This window comes from Equus przewalskii, chromosome 1 (assembly GCF_037783145.1).
Source record: "Equus przewalskii isolate Varuska chromosome 1, EquPr2, whole genome shotgun sequence".
NCBI lineage: Eukaryota > Metazoa > Chordata > Mammalia > Perissodactyla > Equidae > Equus > Equus przewalskii.
In genome coordinates, this window is record NC_091831.1 from 26,701,771 (window position 1) to 26,714,204 (window position 12,434).

Sequence of the window (12,434 nt, forward strand, 5' to 3'; positions counted from 1 at the left end):
GGGATCCCAGAACTCTGAACAGTGTTTTTTGTCTCTTCTCTACACACCGACGGCCCGGCATAGGAAGAGGTGAGAACCTGAGAACTGAGGAGGAGGCTGCAACCCAAGGGGCTGCTGTGGGATCAGACAGCAGCTGCTGGGAGCGGAGGCTCAGAACCCCGCCGGCCTCCCCACCCAGCACCCCTCTGTCCACCCACGGTGCCTCTGACTAACTGCAGCACCTGTCTAGCCAGGAAGTTTCTGGACTTTTCAGCAGCGTGGAGGGAGGATGGCAGACCTGCCCACCACCCTCTGCCAGGGCAGCCCCCTTGGGCAGCTGCAGTGCTCCCAGGGGCACCCTTGGCCTCTCTGCCCAAACCCACGTGGGCTGGACTGTATCTGCTGGCCCCAGCCGTAGCCTAGGTGAGTGCCCTTGGACTTAGTCCCTAAGCGGCCATGCAATGGCTCCAGCCTCAGCCCCCACCCCACCCTACTCACCACCTGAGCAGGGAAACTGACTGTTCTCTGACTGCATAGCTTGGCGGCCGGAGGGTCAGCAGTGCATTCCTACCCTGGGTTGGGCTGCCCCCACATGGACTCTGGATTCTGGGAAAGGCAGCTCCTGGGGAAAGAGGCAGGCCCCTTATGGAGAGCAAAAAAAATAGGAATATGGCTGCATTTACAAAGAGAAGCCCAGCAGGAATGAATGAACCTCCCTTGGCCAGTGGCTGGGGAGGATCCAGGGAACAAAGTCCCCGATTTAGGCCCTTTCGTTCCAGTTCCTGGCCAGCCTGCCTGGGCTCAAGTCTGGCCCATCATGTCCTTGCCGTGGGGCCTTGGGAAGAACCCGAACTTTCCTGAGCCTCATTTCTGCATCTATAAAACACAGATTGTCGTGAGGACTAAATGAGAGAGTGCTCACAAGATGTTCAACTCAGTGCTGAGCGTGAGTGTTAAGAAAGTGGGAACTGGTATGACTGTTCTAGCCCCAGCCTTGCCTCTCACCTGCTGTGTGTTCTTAGGCCACTGTCTTCCCCTCTCTGGTCCTGAGTCCCCACATGCTCCTTCCAGCCTTTGGAGTACCACCAAGAAGCCAGAGATGTTACAGGGAAGGGACCTGGAGACAAACAATGGCCTGTCTTCCCATGTAGGACTTGCCTTCTGTCTTTAAGATGATATCCATCAGAAATTCAGCCCTCCTAAATTTCTTCTGGAGTGCTTCTGTTTATTTCGCTCATAGTTCTGTGGCCAAGAACCCTCAGGCCTTGGGCAGGACCAAGCTACATGATTTGCGGGGCCTCTTGTTCATAAATTATTAAAGATTTCAAATGGGAAACAGAAGAGCATTACATCAAGTGCAGGGACCTTCTGAGCGTGGGGCCCTGAGTGACTGTCCCGATCACACTCCCCTCGAGCCAGCCCTGCCTGAGAGTGCAGGAGGCAGGGCCAGGGGTCCCGGCTGCTACTGTAGCAGCATTGACCCCTCCTCCGTCCAGTCCAAGGGCATGATTTTTTCATGCCACAAGTATTTGACTACTATTAAATAACAGGGCTGGCAGCTGTCAGGCCCTAATTAGTTGACACCTGAAAGTGGTGGCCGAGTCAAAAAGAAAAAGCAACGTGGCGTCTGTAGGAAACCTGAGAAATCTAGCCCCATGCAAAGTTTAGTTGTACGAAGGGAGAGAAAAGACTCGAATACAGCAGATATTTAGAAACCAGTTCAAGGCTGCAGTGAGGCAAGAACAATAAAATTCCCAAAGAGGGAGAGGTCTGGAGTGCTCCAGTGTGCTGAGATATGGAAGAATGGAAGGACATGCAGAAGATGGGGGGTTGGGCGGGGGGGTTGTTCATTCCATTTGGGGGCCCTTGGCAGGGTCCCTGCTTCCCCTCCCCTCCCAGGAGCCCAGGGTAGGGGCTGTGTAAGCCGATAAGGCGGGTTGACCCTGCCCCGGTCCCCCTGAGCCTTTGATTTGCTTTCATTCTCTGAGGAGTTTGTGCTGTTGGATGTTCTTGCTCCTGTCTCTCCCACCTGGGCTCGCAGCCCACTCTGAATTTATTAGTGTGGATGGGTGGAACTTGCTTTACCCCAGGGAAGGAGTCCTGGAATCATGATTTGAGACTAGATTTGGGTAGATTGAACTCAATTCTCACTGCTCTGGAGTTAACGCAAGGTTAAAAGATAGCTTAGGGCTATCCAGGTGTGTTTTATGTGATACTTGGGTGTATGGATGTTTGCAGGGAGCTTTCTTAAAGGCAGGGGTACCTGTAGTGGTGTTCTTTGATTTCTCATCATCACCTGGACTGACAGGAATCAGAGTCAGCATCTAAGCATCCTCAGGTCACTGTGCTTGGCCAGGACCTGCGGGCACCTGGTTTGCTCGGAGCCTGGATTCTTGCTGTTTTGGCAAGCCGGGAGGAATGGACGTGAGTGCTGTGGGATGGCCAAGGCAGGGGTCCTGTCTCCTTCCTCCTGTCTCCCAGGCACACACTACTTTAGTCACCAGCTTTGTCCCTGTTGCCCTCTCTGCTTCTGTGTCCCGGAGGCCTAATTCCTACCCCTCCAAACCTCATAGGCATTAAGCCATTTCCTTCTTAAAACAACTCTACAAAGACGACAAGCTAGGTATTTTTAGCCCCATTTTTACAGAAGGAAAAGAGGCTGAGAGATATTCTAAATGCCCCAGAATCAGTAGCTAAGTGGCAGAGTAAGCACAAGAACCAAGATTTTTTGGAAACTCTTGCCCCAGTTCTCTTCCCTCTATGCCTCCTGAATTATTTGCGTGTTTCACTTGTTTCCTTTTTTTTTTTTTTTTTTTTTTTAGCAAGATTACCCCTGAGCTGACTGCTGCCAATCCTCCTCTTTTTGCTGGGGAAGACTGGCCCTGAGCTAACATCCGTGCCCATCTTCCTCCACTTTATATGTGGGACGCCTGCCACAGCATGGTTTGCCAAGTGGTGCCATGTCCACACCCGGGATCCAAACCGGTGAACCCTGGGCCACCGAAGCGGAACGTGTGCACTTAACCGCTGCGCCACTGGCCGGCCCCGAGTTTCCATATATTGAGTGCGCGTTCAATTGGTTTTCCCTGGAAAGGCAGTCTGTTTCTCTGGAAAGATTCATTTCAGTTCTGGTGCACTCATGTTATGGAGACTATCAGATTTCTGCTCGAAGAGTCTAGAACATCAAACAAGTACCCTGGAGATCAGTAGGCCCAAATGCTTCGTTTTATAGATGTGAGCATTGAGGTCCAGAGAAGTTAAGCCACTTTCTCAAGGTCACACAGCTAGTTCTCAGCAAAACCAGTTGTGCAGATTCCCGGTCTGGCACCCTTTGCTTTCCACTGGGCCCTGTGACCCTGCTCTGTAGGGCCCTTGGTTCTGTCACTGGAGGAGAGGGAGGTAAAGAGGGGAGGGCAGGAAGCAGTTGGTTTGTGTCCGTCACAGCTGCTCATTTGGCTGCGCCTGCCTCCTTGCTCCTTCACCCCGTCTCTCTGTCTCTCCCTTTTCCCAGCCCTGAGCCAGCAGCCTTGTCTGCCTCCTGGCCAGAGGGCCAGGGTTCTGAGCCAGGGGCTCTCCTCTGTTTATTGTAATGAGGCGGGGGGCGGGGGGGGGGGGGGTCCTTCCCTCCCTGGGAGAGGACTTGCTCGGTGGGCTGGAGAGAAGGCACTCTAAAGTGGGGGGAGTTTGGGGTGGGAGCAGCAAAACTGGATTAATTCTGCGGACCCAGGGGCCTGGGAAATAAATCATGTTTTAAAAGAGACTTTTATTTTAAAAAGACAGGCTCGTTTCTGGTCCGCTTCCCATTTTCCTTTGGAGAGAGAAAGGAAGACCGCTTGTGGGGGGTGAAGGGGGCGGGCATGAGTTTGGGTTGTTCCATGCTCAGCAGTGGGGGCTCAGTTTCCAGAAGCTGAGGGATCTTTTCCTGTCCCCTGCCCCCTGCCTGCCCAAATGCCCAAACCCCGAGGGCCTGGAAGGGCATCAGACCCTTTAAGATGATTCTTGAAAAAAATCATCCAAGCAGCAGAAACCTTGTGAGCGTTTAGTCTAGGTGGGCTGGGGGGTCCCCACTTTTCTTTCCTAGGGTTTTGGAGCATCTCCCCCATGACGAGAGCAGCTCACCCTCCCTGACAGCCCTCAGCTTCTAGCATAGGGGTTGGCAAAGCACTGCCTGGAGGCCAAGCCCAGCCCACCACGTGGTTTTGTAAATAAAGTTTGATTGGCACACAGCCCACTCATTCTTCTCCAGATTTTGGGGGGCTGCTTTTGCACTACAACAGCAGGGGTGAGTAGTCTCGACAGAGACCACATGGCCCACAAAGCCTAAAGAGTGACTCTGGCACTTTATAGAAAAAGTTTGTCGTCCCCGTTCTAGCAGAACAAGTCTTCCTGGGTTCTCCAGGCACGGGCAAAATGATTTCCGTTGGCTCACTGAAGGACGTTAGCGTTTCCCAAAAGGTTCCTTCTGAAGAACCCCAGCAGAAACCACAAAGGAAGGTGCACAAGGTGACAAAGCCAGCAGAGAGAGAGAGAGACGTGGGTAATCTCTTAGCTGGGTCAGCCTGGGGCTCTATGGGGCCAGATGGGGCTGGGATGGGTCTGTCCGGGGGGTTAGGATGGCCTTGCCGGGAGCAGCCCACTTGGCTGCATCTAGGGTACCACAATAGGAAGTTATAGCCCCCAGAAAGATGTGGCACCAGGCAGTAAAGCCCCATATTCTGAACTCAGACCCACTCAGCCACACCAGCTTAAAGCCTGGGAGGGCCTGGGTGCGTCCACCTTGTCTCGGCCCTACCAGGGCGAGAAAGCGGGGCCAGTGGCCCTCCTGCTGCCTGAGAGGGCTTCTGGCTGCTAGGCCTGGTGAGAGGCTCTGGCCACAGGAGGTTTGTCTCTGGGTACCATCCCCTGGAGTCCCTCTACCCCCAGTTCCAGCTGAACTGGAGTCGGGGGTGTCTATGGGGAGGCGTGTCTGACTGGGTGCCAGCATTTTCTTGGTGCATCCAATATCAAACACCGTCCGGTTCGCATCCTTGTAGCTCCAGGAGTGCCATTTCCCTGGTGCCCCCAGGGCTGAATGAACCAAGCTCATGGGAGATGTTGCTGGTGGCTAACCATCATTGAGCACTTACTGCCTATTACCTCATTAATCCCCACAGCAACCTAGAAGGTGAGCGTACCAGTTCATCTCCATTTTCACAACTGAGGGAACAGGTCTGGACAGGTCAGGTAACTTCCTCAAAGGGGCAGAGCCTGGATTTGAATAGTCAGACTCTAGAGACCTTGTTAAACCTCCCCACCAGAGCCCTATTCTGTTGGTTTACTATGAGAGCTGCAAGGACCAGGCTTCCCAGTTCTATATGGGGAGCCAGCCTGCAGGTGGAGGGTAGCTTGCTGAGTGAGGGAGGGTTAGATGCTTCAAATGGTGAGTGGTGTCAAACTGATGGCCTGAGGTCTGTGTCCCCGCAAGAGATGGACATTGTACTAGCTGTGTGACCTTGGGCAAGTTATTTAACCTCTCTGGTTCATTTTCCCCATCTGCAAAATGGAGGGAGTATCTTATCGTTATAGGATTACTGTGAAACACAAATGAGTTACTATATGTAAGTGCTCAGCACAATGCTTAGCATGCGGTAAATGCTGTATAAACTTTTGCTGCTGTTAGGGTTATTATTGCTCCTCGTCACCGGGTCAGGCAGCTCTTCTGGCCAGCGCTGGGTGGGCGGGACAAGGGTTTGCGTCTCACACTCATCTCAGCTTTTCCTTCTCGGTGTCCCCACCACCGCCGACGCTGTGTGCCTTTGGAGGCGATGAACAGTCAGCAGAGACGGCACCAGCCCGGCTGTTCCCAGACCTGGTTCCATTTCTGGCTCTGCTGCTCTGTGCTCGTGGGAACTTGGGCCGGTTACTTCCCCTGTCTGAACTCAGAATCCTCCCTTGTAAAATGGGGCGAAAAATGCATACCCAGTTCAGGGGGTTGTCGTGGGGAGGGAATGAGCCAGTGTACACTGTAGGCAGTGTCAGTACTAAAGATGTCGGTCCTGATGATGAGGCCAAGAGCTTTCTACCTCACTGTGATGTTACTGCATCACGTCTCACAATCATATGTTCTTTTAGGTGCTTTGACTCTGCTCTTCCCTCTTGGCAGGAGGACAGTTTTTATTTTATTTATATTTTTTTGTTTTGCTGAGGAAGATTTGCCCTAAGCTAACATCTGCTGCCAATCTTCCTCTTTTTGTGTGTGAGCTGCTGCCACAGCATGGCCACTGACAGATGAGTAGTGTAGGTCTATACCTGGGAACTGAACCTGGGCCACCAAAGCAGAGCATGCTGAACTTAACAACTAGGCCACTGGGGCAGGCCCAGGAGAATAATTTTCAACCTTACTTCACAGATGAGGAAACTGAGGCCCAGATTAGACACGACTGTCTGAGCCTGGAAGAGAGCCCTCATCTCTTCTGGTCACTAAAGGCCCCATCCTCCTGGGTTAGAGTTGAGGGGCGAGGCTTCCTTCCATTCTGCCAGGGCCTGTAGTCCTCAGCGGGGAGGGGGCGCTGGGGCGAGGGCTGAACAAGACATCCAGGCCCAGTGGTGTGCTGCCGCGAGACTGGGCTTTCCGACCCTGACGTTTGAGGGTCCGGGTCCAGGCTGCTGAGCCTGCTGGCCCGCGAGGATCCTTGGAGCCATCGGCCCTGTGGAGCAGCCACCCACATGGCCAGAGAGAAAGATCCAGGCTTCTCTGGGACAGCGATAACCCACAGGCCCTCTTCCAGGCAGGATTGTGTAGGATTCTCTGTGCTACAGAGGATTCCTGCGTTTCGCCAGACACCTCATTATCCCGGTCCCAGCCGGCTGTGTCCCAGCGCCTCTGTAATCACTCAGGCCCACGCCCAGCAGCCAGCCCAGGGCCAGGAAATCGTTCCCGCCCCTCCCCCGCCTTCCGCCCGGCCCAGCGCGGCGCCTGCAGCCCGGCCTGGACCTCCTGCCTGCCTAACGGTTCTCTCTCCTCCTCTGGTTCTCCTCTCCTGCTGCCGCTCGCTCTCGGGGCACTCGGAAGTGTGGCTCTCCAGCTGGGCTGAGTCTCCCAAGAAGGACGTGACAGGTACTGCCCGGTGTGCATGTGAGCGCATGTGTGTGACCGCGTGTGTCCCAGGCATGCCCGCGTGGGAGCCGGTGCTGCTGGCTGCTCTCCGCATGCTTCCCTGGGATGTGGAGCAGCCTTCCGTCGGCATTCAGTGTCTCCTCATCCCTTGCCTGCCCTTCTGCTGGCTGTCCCTCTGCTTTCCTTTCAACCCTGTTTAGGTCTCAGAGCCAGCTTTGGAGCCCTTTGATGGGCGACGACCCCATAGCACAGCGTGTAAGCAAATGCGCTCTGGACCCAGACCATGTGGGTTTGAATCCCAGCTCTGCCACGTCCTGGCTGGGCTGCTTTGGGCGGGTTGTGTAACCTCCCTAGGCGGATGCAGGGCCACCCCGCGGGGAGCCTGGCGCACAGAAGGTGCTCAGGTGATGGCGAGGCCACCATCCTCTTCAGCAGTGACTCAAGTGGCCCTCCCTGTGGGATGGGGCTGCCAAAGAGTATTAATCTTGCTTCAGGCAGTTAAACTGAGGCAGAGAGCTGAAGTCTCTGACACCAGGCGTGGCGTTCTGTGCTCCTTCCTGGGGAGCTGAGGCAGGGCTGGGGAGCCTGGGGACGGAGGTCACCACCCCCAGGGATCAGGGCTTGGAGCTGCCCTCTCTGGGCTTTGGGCTGCCTGGCCCAGGATGGCCCTCAGGGACTTGGGCCTGTACCCTGTGTCTGGCAGAGCTAGACCAGGGGTCAGGGGCTGGTCCTTAGCCTTTGTCTTACTGGACACTGGTGGAAAACCTGACCAGCAGGGTTCTCAGCTGCTAGAAGGAGATGGTGGCAGGCAGAGGGGTGGGATCTCCAGAAGGGGCTTCTAGGAGCCCCTCCATTCCTGAGTGCTCCCTGACCCCACTTTCCCAGCTCAAACCTGAGAGCAGAGGGTCAGGCTCGAGGGTTGGGGTACAAGACAGAGGGTTCAGGGGCCAGAGCGGGGCTGGGCCAGCCCCAGGGGTCAGAGCCTGAGGCTCAGTGCCCCCTCTCCCCACCCCCCACCGCAGTGGGCTAGGAAGGGAGGTAGACCTCCTGGGAGGGGGCCAGAGGAGAAGGCAGCAGGCAGGAGGACCCCCGTGCAATCATCCTTCTGGTGTTGCCTGTGACGAGGGCCTGGGCTTGAGCCAATCACTGGGCTCCTGTCCCTTTTTTCCTCTCCACAAGCCAGGGAGCCAGAGCCTGCTTGGCCCACAACAATACATTTTATTCACCAAACATATAGCCTGGCTGCCCTCGGGCCTGTGGAGAAGCCGGCAGGCCGAGGCCGGCCTGGGAGGAACCAGTGGTGAGGTACTAGATGGCCTTTGGTAGGATGCCCAGGGTTTACGGGGGGGTCATGGAGAACGTGGGGAGCCTGGGGCCAGGGCCACCGCAGGGCTTGGCGTCTCAGGATGAGCCCAGCTGTTTGGAGTGAGAAGCTGAGGGGAGGTAGTGTGGGCTGGAGAAAACCAGCCAGGCTTGGAGTCCAGGGATGGAGGCCTGGGCAAGCCGCCAGCTCGCTCTGGGCCTTGGTTTCCCCATCTGGAATGTTGGAGAGTTCGATGAGACAGGAAACTCAGAGGTAAGGGGCTGATGCTGGAGATCCTTATGGAGAAGGGTCCTGGGGCTGCTCAGCCTGGTCTCCACCCCAGAGTGGGCCCAGGGGGCTCTGATCTGGCTCTCCAGCTGGCAAGTGCCTGCTGCCTGCCAGGAGGTGGGGTCTGAGAGGCATGTTACAGGGACACAGCCACGGCCGCCCTTCTCCTGGTGCCTGTGGCCCCTGCCCTGAGCTGCCTGCTGGTTCTGAGGCTGCAGAGAAACCTAAACGCCTCCTGCTCCTCCCAAAATCTCCCATTTCCTGTTTGCTTCATAAACACTGTCTATAGTTTACGTGGGGCATTAACCCAGTCACCTCCTACCATGCTCAGAACAACCCCATGAGGTAGGGACTGTTTTGTTCATGTTTACAGATGAGGAAGCTAAAGCTCAGAGAGGTTAAGTGTCTTCCCCAGGGTCACAGGGCTGGTAGGGGCACTCGGACCCTGCGACTCCAATTTCCTGCCGGTGTATCATGAATCTTGGGCAATTACTGTGTCCAGGGCCATGTCCTATGGTGCCAGTCCTGGGGCGTCCACTCTCATCAGAGAGACTCTCGTCTAAAGCACATTGTCTAGTGGGGGAGCAGGGCCCCACAAAAAATCTGGTCCAGGCCCGGAGCAAGTGCTGGGGCCACAGTGGTCAGGGGACTCCTGGAGGGGCAGAGATGGCTGAGTGGAAGTGGGATTGTAGAAGGGAAGGCGTTCTAGGTCGGGGAACAGCTAAAGCAAAGGTTTGGAAGTAAGAACCTGTGTGAAACAGTGTGTGGCTGGCACACGGTGGGTGCTCGATACATGTGTGTTGAATCATCATTGTTGCCTGGAACAGAGGGGTTGTGTGTCAGGGAACTTGGGAGCTCAGATTGTCAAGAAAGACTGAGCTCGAATTTGACCTTTATTCTACAGGCAACAGGGACCCATTGAAGGTGTTGGAGCAGGGGACTGACTTGGCGAAAGCCTCATTTAGAAGTTTAAGTTGGCAGCCAGGGTCAGGCAGGAGCCAGGGTCCATGCAGGTGGCAGTGGAGGAATTGCAGGTGTGAGGCCAGGGTGGGGCAGGGCTCCAGGGCACTGCCGCAGCCCCAGCAGATCCAGCCAGGGGCTCTGAGTAAGGCAAAAGGGTCCAGCCCTGGATGAGACTTACGAAGTCCCCTTCCAACCTGGGAGGGGCTCTCCTCTCTAGAAGAGGTACACCCCTTCTCCAGGCCTCTGCCAAACCCTTCCCTTCCGAAGCCAGGAGGCTCCCTCCACCGCCCCTCCCCCTCCCTTGGGCCGATTCCTTCAGCCCCCAGTTTTCCAGGCCTTGGCTGGGAGGGGATCCAGAGCAGCCTCTGGGATGACATCACCCACCGGCCCGCCTGCTGAGTGCTTTCTCATCTGGATACCTGCTCGCAGCTCACACCCGCCCGGGCAGCCCTGGGCAGGCACCACCCTGAGAGGCAGATGCCAGAGAGTGTAAGCTGGGAGCCCGCGTGTGCTGGGGGAGGGGAGAGGAGGGCAGCCAGGAGGACAGTGTCTGTCTGCGTGTCCATCTGTCCTGTCTGGAGTAGCCTCCAAGAAGTACTGCCGCCTGAATGCCTAGAGAACATTTTCTTAACGTTTCTACCTGTGTCCTAAAGTGTCCATCTTCAGAGAGCTCAGGCCAGTTTTCCAAGGGGCTAGGGGAGGCGGAGTGTGGATTTTTCCCCTCTTTGAAATCTTGCCTCCGATTTCCTTGGCTTGGATTAAAATGAACGATGTCTCTCCACTCCCAGCACCCCACTTGTCCTCTCTAGCAGCTTCTGGCCACAAACCCATCGCTCCTTGGGCTGGCCGAGTGGTGCAGCGGTTGAGTTCGCGTGTTCCGCTTCGGCGGCCCAGGATTCGCGAGTTCGGATCCCGGGTGCGGACATGCCACCGCTCACCAAGCCATGGTGTGGTAGGCATCCCACATATAAAGCAGAGGAAGATGGGCACGGATGTTAGCTCAGGGCCAGTCTTCCTCAGCAAAAAGAGGAGGATTGACAGCAGTTAGCTCAGGGCTGATCTTCCTCAAAAAAAAAAGAGAAAAAGAAAAAAAACCCATCGCTCCTTGCTCCTCTGTGCCTCTGTTTCCCCATCTCCTCTTTCTACCTTCCAGAGTTGAGCTGTCTAGTTTTCCCAAATTTCAGAGGTAAAGCCCTGCCTGGTTTATCTGTATTGGCTCAAAACAAACCATTAAATCACTGTTTGTCTGTCTGCCTGCTCATTCATTTCATTCATTCATTCCATAAACACTTACTGAGTTCTACCACCTAATGGGCACTGTGATCTGGGCATTGGATGTAGCAGGAGAACAAGGAACCCACACTCAAGTCTCTGTGGAGACAGGATGAGGCAAGGTCCCTCCTTAGAAACCAGGCACCAGTGGCTCTCTGTCGGCCGTGTATAGTGCAGAAGTTCAGAACACAAGCAATGATGTCAGATGGGTTTGGGTTCAATCCCGGCACTGTGACCTTAGGGAAATTACTTACCCTCATGAGCCTCAGTCTGCCTGTTTGTAAAATGGGTATAATAGGACCTACCTCACAGGGTTGTTGTGAGGATCAGACGAGACAGCGAGATGATACGGTTGGGCACTTGGCCCAGTGCTGACCGCAAGTGAGCGCTAACGAGGACTCACTTGCTTGTCGGTGTAATCTAGACCCTCTCAGGATCTAGGGGATTCCCCCCCTCTTCTGTTTGTGTTTTGAGTTTTCCTTTCCCACCAACTGGAAAGGGAGCCCCTGGATCCCACAGGAGGGGCTGCCCCTTTTTGTGCTGGGTGCACTTAAGAAGCACGGACATCCCCTGGGCACAGTGGGAGGTAGTCTCTGTCAGCGCTGTGTCCAGTGCTGCCTCTATCCAGCTGGCGGGGCGGGCGCAGAAGCTGGCCCATCTGAGTGCAGGGCTGGGCTGGCCCTACTGCCCAGCTGTTGGTTGCATTTCTGCCTGAAATACAATCCTGGCTTTGGAGGGGCTGCCTGGGGCTGTGTGTACGTATCCATGTGGCAGGCCTCAGCTGGGACAGAGTCCCTTCTGGGTCTCCAGAGGGCTGAGCTGGGGCTGTGGGGCCCACACCTCATGGCAGACTGCCAGGGCAGTGGGATTCTTTCCCCTCCTTTGCCCCCCGTCCCAGGTTGGATGGAGCCTCCCCCATGGAAAGACCCAAAGATCTAAGTCATGTCTCTCACCCCTGGCTGTACGTGAGAAGCACGGAGGAGGAGCCAGTGTCTAAAAAAATACCCCAGACCAATTAAATCTGGGTTTCTGGGGGTGGGGCCCAGGCACTGGTATTCTTTAAAAGCTCCCCAGGCAATTTTGTGGGACCATGTTGAGGTTCGTTGTGCTAAAAGAATGGGATGTCTGGAAACAGAAATCAGAGGCAGTTCTGTTCATGGAAAGAGAGATGGGCTTAAACCTAAAACACCAAGTGAATTTGGTTCTTTCCATAGCAGCTGTGTGAGCTGGGGCAAGTCTCTTGCCCTCTCTGGGCCTCTGAGGTGCCTTTTGTGAAATGGGGAGGTAAGAAGGTTGTGAGAATAAAGTGGGACAGTGTACATGCCTGGCACAGAGCATTTGCCAGGTTAGACTCAGGCACGTAGGGAAGGTGGCTGTAGGCTGAAGCACCAAGTGGGCCGTGGGGCGCCTGGGGCCGTTTCTACAGCCAGGCTGGTTGTGTGAAGTCCCCAGCCAGGAGATTGGCAGATATATAGGAGGGTAGAAACAGTTTAACTGTACTAGCAATTCTCTTTGGGCTGGGGGTAGTCCGGG

General features: G+C 55.3%; 1 protein-coding gene across 8 annotated transcripts in view; it reads left to right on the plus strand.

The window, feature by feature from the left end:
* Positions 1–12,434, plus strand: part of SH3PXD2A (SH3 and PX domains 2A) — a 246,485-nt gene that overhangs the window by 168,983 nt on the left and 65,068 nt on the right. For 2 of the 8 annotated variants that reach the window (XM_070633632.1, XM_070556688.1), the window contains exon 7: positions 7,031–7,075. The exons of 5 other annotated variants lie outside the window; for them this stretch is intronic. In XM_070633632.1, the coding sequence (XP_070489733.1) occupies positions 7,031–7,075 (45 nt within the window). Of the gene's footprint in view, positions 1–6,739; positions 7,076–12,434 lie in introns of those variants that run through there. One more of the 8 variants, XR_011521966.1, reaches the window with a different exon arrangement.